This window comes from Podarcis pityusensis (genome assembly GCF_964106645.2).
Source record: "Podarcis pityusensis genome assembly, chromosome: 11".
Taxonomy (NCBI): domain Eukaryota; kingdom Metazoa; phylum Chordata; class Lepidosauria; order Squamata; family Lacertidae; genus Podarcis; species Podarcis pityusensis.
Genome location: NC_138036.1, coordinates 17,173,072 through 17,179,555, shown reverse-complemented (window position 1 = coordinate 17,179,555; position 6,484 = coordinate 17,173,072). Strand labels below are relative to the sequence as shown.

Genomic DNA, 6,484 nt, shown 5'->3' with positions numbered 1-6,484 from the left:
TTCTGCACTATAGTTAAAAACCCCACCCTCAACAAAAATGGCCATGTTTTACAGGGCTGTAGGGGCAATGCCATAAACAGGGGACGTTCTCTCAGGGCGGATGTCTGCAAAAAGCAGTCTTTTTATTCCTGCCCCTGTCCCAGGTGCTTGGGAACCATGACATCAATTTTATGATGTCATAATGACACCATCTGATTGACAGATGGGTTTTCCCACCCACCTGTCAAAGTTGGCCTGTGGGGGTGGAGCCAAATAAAGATCTGGCCTGTGGAGCCAAAAAGGTCCCTCTTTCCTGCTACATGGTATACAAGACTTGTTTAGAGAAAATAAGATATGTGGCAACATTACACCTCATTTTCCATCTTGGCGCCTAACATCCTGATAAGTCCAAGATTCACTTCAATAGAAGAACTGGGAGGTGGTGCTCAGCAAGATGGAGGGGGCATTGGAGCATCGTTTAGAAATTGCAATGAAGAACCCCTCCATTGCAGGAGTCCTGTGCACCAATTCCCGGGGCCTAAACCTGGACTCTCGTGGTACCCTCTCAGATGAACATGCAGGTGTGATATCTGTTCTGTCCCAGCAAACAGCCAAGTTGATGTCTGATCCAACAGAAATTCCTGTAGTGTGCCTTGAGTCAGATACTGGCAATACCATGATCCAGAAGCATGATGGCATCACAGTGGCAGTTCACAAAATGGCATCTTAACCTTATACATCCACAATACTCCTTGCTCTTCAACAATTAATGCACATTAATATTAATGCAGATTAATATAGGCTGAATATCCAGTATCACTAGGCAGAATCTAGTTGGGATCGGACTGTAAACATTCTCCCAAGTTGGTATGGAATATTAATTGTTCTGAACTTGTGCCATTTCATATTATCAGATGTGGACTGTTTTCCTGTTATGTGGCTGGGGAGAGCACCTTCTCAGGTGGTCCCAATACTAAATAAATCAATAAATAAACCAGAACACACTGCTTGTTCACTACTGTTTGACTTAAAAAGAAGAAGAAGAACTGGAATTAATTTATGCACAACAATGCGAAGAGTCCCGTTATTCTCTGGAAGGCAAAACACCACACAGTTCAAAAATAAAAATGTAAAACTATTTTTTTATTGAAAATACATCTACAAAGTAATATTTCTCAAGCCACACTGGGTGCACCCAGCTGCCAACCCAGAGTGGGCAGGGAATAGAGATTGTTCTATGGTACCTGATTTCTGTAAGAAACAAAGTTAGTGTAAAAAATATTTTAAAAGCTGTCATGCTTTGTAACACATTTCCCCCCCCACAGTGATGTTACGGAAGGACAACCTTTAACATGAAATCTTCTTTGCAATGTATTTCCAAAAAAATAGTATCCAATCAAAAGCAAAAATGTAATTAAAAAGTTACTCCATATAATCTAATATTAACTTTTGTACACACATACTGAATACAGTATTTCTATAAAAAATATCTCTAGTTACATGTCAGAAGATGCCTGTCTGTAATCTAGTTTTCCTTTCTGTTAGCACAAGTAAGAAATATAATAAAAAGGAGCATCCATTACTGCATTCAGTTAGAGATGACCCAAGAGCTTTGCATTGTTTAAAACACCTCCAATTCCTGAATGCACTGGGTTAACTCCTATCTACTTTCTATAAGGAAAGTGCTCAAGGACAAGCTAAGTGAGTAGGATCTGCAACTTGTGGAATAAGGAGCCTGCCTCATCAGTCCAAAGAAAGACCGCCTGTGTCCAGCATTCTGAGACTATGTCCACTTCACATTTTGTAGTATGTGTGTCTGCAAGTTTTATTCACAGGTCACATTTTTGAACCAAAGATCCCCTCTACATTCCAGAAAACCCTTGGTGGTCAGTGGTTATGTCAGGGCAGGATTTTGGAGAAGTCCATGGTCCCATTCAGCAGAGTAAGTAGTAGTAGTAGAAGAAGAAAAGTTTGGAGTTGATATCCCGCTTTATCACTACCCAAATGAGTCTCAAAGCGGCTAACAATCTCCTTTCCCTTCCTCCCCCACAACAAACACTCTGTGGGGTGAGTGAGGCTGAGAGACTTCAGAGAAGTGTGACTAGCCCAAGGTCACCCAGCAGCTGCATGTGGAGGAGTGGGGAATCGAACCCAGTTCACCAGATTACGAGTCCACCGCTCTTAACCACTACACCAGGAGGGCTTTCAGATGCAGCTGAGCTGGCTTACCACATTCTGAAGTGAAGCAGTATACATTGAGCAGCATCCAATGCACTTGTTCTGTTAGCGTAAGGATTGATACTTGTGCAACAGAACTTTCCCCCTCCTCCAGTTGCTGGGAATTGAAGGTGGGCAGTGCTGTCCAACTTGCCCACAGGTATCTGGTCGGGCCCTGTGAGAACAGCATGCAGAACCAGATGGTAATGTTTTCCTCCTGTGCATGCCCCAAATCTGCTCCAGAGGGTTGGGGAAACCTCCAGGACAGATTTAGCGGGTGCATGGTGGGAGGGGGGAGGAAATTCTATTGCACAAGTGTCAATCCTTGTGCTGATGGAAGGATTCACTTCATGCTATACAACCTGTTATCTTCTAAAGAACTACATCCCATAAGATCAGTGATTGCCTAACTGCACCACTGGTGTCAGTGGGCCATTCATCAGATGGGCTTCTTATCAGCTTGGCAAGGCAATTTTGTACAGTGAAAAGAGGATATGAGATGGGTTTGGGCCACGTGGAAAGAGGTGATAGTAAGGCTCCTCCTCACTTCTGGAAACAGTGGCACTGTTGGCATAGGGAGAAACCTCATATTGAATTACTCTCTGATGGTCCAGCTTTCTGATGCTACCTTCTGCACTCCCATGGAAGTGCATGCAGGAAGCATGCACTATCTGCCAGCCAGTCATCCTGAACATACTTTTGGTTTCTACAGACGCACAGATCCAACACGGGACAGGGAGGAAAGGATGGTTTATGGGGCAAAACTACTAGGAATTTTGTGGTGAGGAAGGACCTCTGCCTTCACAATGCTCCTGTGATACTGATGCCATGATTACACATACATTTGAACTCATCTGTTTTGCACACAAACACACGTGTGCATTACAGTAGAGTGTGTATAACAATGGAGGTCTCCAGGATCCAGCCTCAGCTGCACACCCAGTTTGCATCTAATTCACAAATCTGTATCTATACAGACCACCTTCATGACTGCTTCAAACCCCTCTTCTCCCGTACAAATTAAGGAAGACTGTAGTGTTAGGTTAATTCTGGTCACTTTGTGAAGGGAAGCGAGGTAACAAAAAAATCAAAGTTTAACTTCATAGCATATTGAGATTTAGCTGAGATGGTCTTGCAACTCTCAGGGTTCTTTGCCTTCAAAATCTGTGACCATATGAATGAACTCTCAGGGACAAAAATTACATGGAAATGGTTGAGTGGCAGCTGTAACACAAGAAATATATTGTACCTATCTCACAGAAATACTATTAATTCCCCAACCCCCATAGACTATGCAACCAGTTTGTGTGTGTATATATATCTACAGTACAGAACACCATCCCTGTTTCACATCCATAAACCTTTCCCGTTTGACTGCTATGGCAATGCATGTAAATATATATATATATATTCTTTTCTTTTTCATAAATGGGCTTCATCGGGGAGTAAAGATTGGAGCAGGAAAAATAATCAATGATAATATATGGATCTCACCTCAGTGTGTAAAATCTGCCCTGCCTCTTACTCCCAGAAGAAGACTTATAATATTGCTCTTTAAAAATCCTCTCTTATATTTTCAATATTTATTCAACGTATTTGCTATCCTGCTGTGTTTTTGTGTTTTTTTAATATTCTTCCTACTAAAAGTAATTGAGCACCACATTGGCTTCACTATTTTAAAAGATTACTCCCCCTACATCAGGGGTGTTGCTAGTATGGAGAACTTGGCAGTGGAATAGGGGGGGAAAACCCTCTTCCCTTGTAACCCCAATGTTGGGGGAAAATGCATTTGGCAACAATTTCTTTTGTTTAGTAAGACAACGAAACAGACCAAATTAATTGGAAAATCACCCTGTTTGAAAGCATTCTCCTGTCCCCTGCAGTTCCGATATGACAGTGGAAATGTTACTGAACCCTGTCAGATGCTCTGTGCGTTCTGCTTTCTACCTCTTAGTCCATAAGTGCTTCTTTCCATCGGAAAATCTCTGACACAAAGTAGATAGGCAAGGGTGAAGACGGGCAAACATTTTAACTGTGCAGAAGTGGCTCGAACTCACATTGCCTGCCCTGAAAACAAATGGTTCGGAATACAACAAAGATGTGTTCAAAAGCCACTATCTTTTCACCTTTAGGTGGCCCACACTGATGTGGTATCAACAGTTTAATATCCCCCACCCCCTGCAACGAAGGGATGAAGACAGTTTATGTTCCAAAGTGCATGTGTATATTAGATCTCTGATCCTGAAAAGACAGTGCGCATAGGTAACAGTACTTGTGTTAAGTAGTAATGCCATAATCCAAAAGAGGAACAGTAATGTTACACATACACAAATGCATTTTTCTAGGTTCATGATCTAGGAATTAAATGGGACTTGAAGGTGCGCAGTACCAGGAAGCTTTTCCTGATCCTAAAATATCCCATTAGGTAGAAATGAAACTATGATACATCCTTTTTTGCTTAGATGGTAACTAGAGCAAGTTGTGGGACATATTGTCCATGTATTTAAAACAAAAATCAGTATCCTATTTTTAGTGCTCCAACAGCAATAAAATAAGGAAATAAAATATTTAAAAAGAGAAACCAAAATTTGCTACTCACTTTTCTGGAGAATAGCATCAAGTGTAAAGAGTAAATTTACAATGCAATCCTATATGTGTCTACTCAGGAGTAAGGTCCATTAGATTCAGTAGGACTTACTCCCAGGTAAATATGTATAGGATTACAGCCTTCCTGGTGTGAAGAATGTGTAACAGTCAAACAAACAAACAACCCCCCTTTTCAAGATTTCTTGTCTGCTTTGCTGCTTCAGCTTACATAAAGTGAGATCACATTTACAGGACTATGCAGCATGTGCACTTGAATATTCTTGGTAATTTGATTACACAATATATCCCATCCCCATAGCACATCACATCATATCATAATGTTGTATGCTTGGTATTTCATCTTATTATTATTATTTTAATGGGATACAATCATATAACACATTCATTACTAAGTAATAGGGTATATATTTCAGCAAGGACTTAACTAGACATTACAGTAGATGTAGCGCTGGAGCCGTTCAATCTTTCCCCTCTCCTTCCACATGCCACCTGAAACCTTTATCCAGGTAAACATACCACATGGAATGATGTCATTGTGCTGCGCATTGCCCTCCTCCGGCCACACAGGACGGGATGCAGGGCGATGCACACAGTGATGACATCACAATACGTGTCGTGCTTCCCTAGATGCAAGCACAAGGAGAAGGGGGCGAAGAGACCTTGCATGTAGCCACCATGGGTTTTATCCAGTAACGTCACTGAACTGACAGTGAAGCTTCCATCAGCGAAATGAGTGCAGCGAAATGCTGCACTGGAGGGTTCCACAACTCTCAGGAGCAGATATAGGGTGTGAGAAGGACTCTAGGCCTATGAGGAAATTGCTGAAAATAGCTTCCCTTCCTGCTGATGGAAGCCTTAATAACAGCTGAGTGACACCACTGGATATAACCTCACGTCTCTCATCATGTCTAGTTAAGCCCTAAACTTCTTCAGTGCTTTGCTTGTATATATAGAGAGAGATGAGGAACAAACGGACAAGTTACAGAAAGGATTGGAGGAAGTGTACGCTTTCTGCGTATCTAGTGCTTTGTATCGTTCCTCTACCTTACATCTTGGTTTCACTGTCTAAGGGCTTTTCATTCTCGTTCTCTTGGGAGATCAGCTGGTAAGGCTTCTTCATTTCATTCTCCTCTATCACAGAGTTACCCATCTCAGCATCCTTGCTCCTCAACTCATGCCGCGATAAGTGTTCTACAATCCCTGCGCCGATAGAGTCTCCCAAAACGTTGGTGGTGGTACGCAGACGATCCCTATAGAACAATTTGCAATTTAAACAAGCTAGGCAGTCCCAGCCCTCCAAAGCCCCAATACACACAGTACATTATTACACTGATTCACTGAAATTAGGAAAGGAAGATGTAATCTGCAGTGTATTTAACATTGCAATTCTATACTGAAGTAACAAAACAGAACATGCAATTGTATATAAAGAAATTTATTTGTAACACTTCCATCTGATCCTTTCCTCTAAGGCAGAGATTCTTAACCTTCGGCTCATGGAGTGGTGGGAAGGGGCTATCCTTTTCCCCAGCACAACAACTCTATGAAGTAGGACTGATGAAATAAAGTATGTTTCTGGCACAACATCATCCAGAAAGCTTCTTGAGTGAGCAGAGATTTGAGAAACACAATACTTTCAGGGCATGGGGAACATCCTAATGGGTGCTGGGTTGCTTTGCAG

The 6,484-nt window shown here is 41.8% G+C and overlaps 1 protein-coding gene and 1 pseudogene across 2 annotated transcripts in view; one reads left to right on the top strand and one right to left on the bottom strand.

Annotated features, from left to right (window-relative positions):
• The first annotated feature begins 392 nt into the window (after window positions 1–392).
• Window positions 393–763, top strand: LOC308458329 (ragulator complex protein LAMTOR5 pseudogene; annotated as a pseudogene). The gene has a single exon. The product of its transcript is annotated as a ragulator complex protein LAMTOR5 pseudogene (transcript).
• Window positions 764–5,188: 4,425 nt separating this feature from the next.
• SLC1A3 (solute carrier family 1 member 3) overlaps window positions 5,189–6,484 on the bottom strand; it is a 36,284-nt gene continuing 34,988 nt past the window's right edge. The window contains exon 10 of the mRNA XM_080973808.1: window positions 5,189–6,053. Within this exon, the coding sequence (XP_080829934.1) occupies window positions 5,849–6,053 (205 nt within the window). The 3' untranslated portion in view covers window positions 5,189–5,848. The remainder of the gene's footprint in view (window positions 6,054–6,484) is intronic.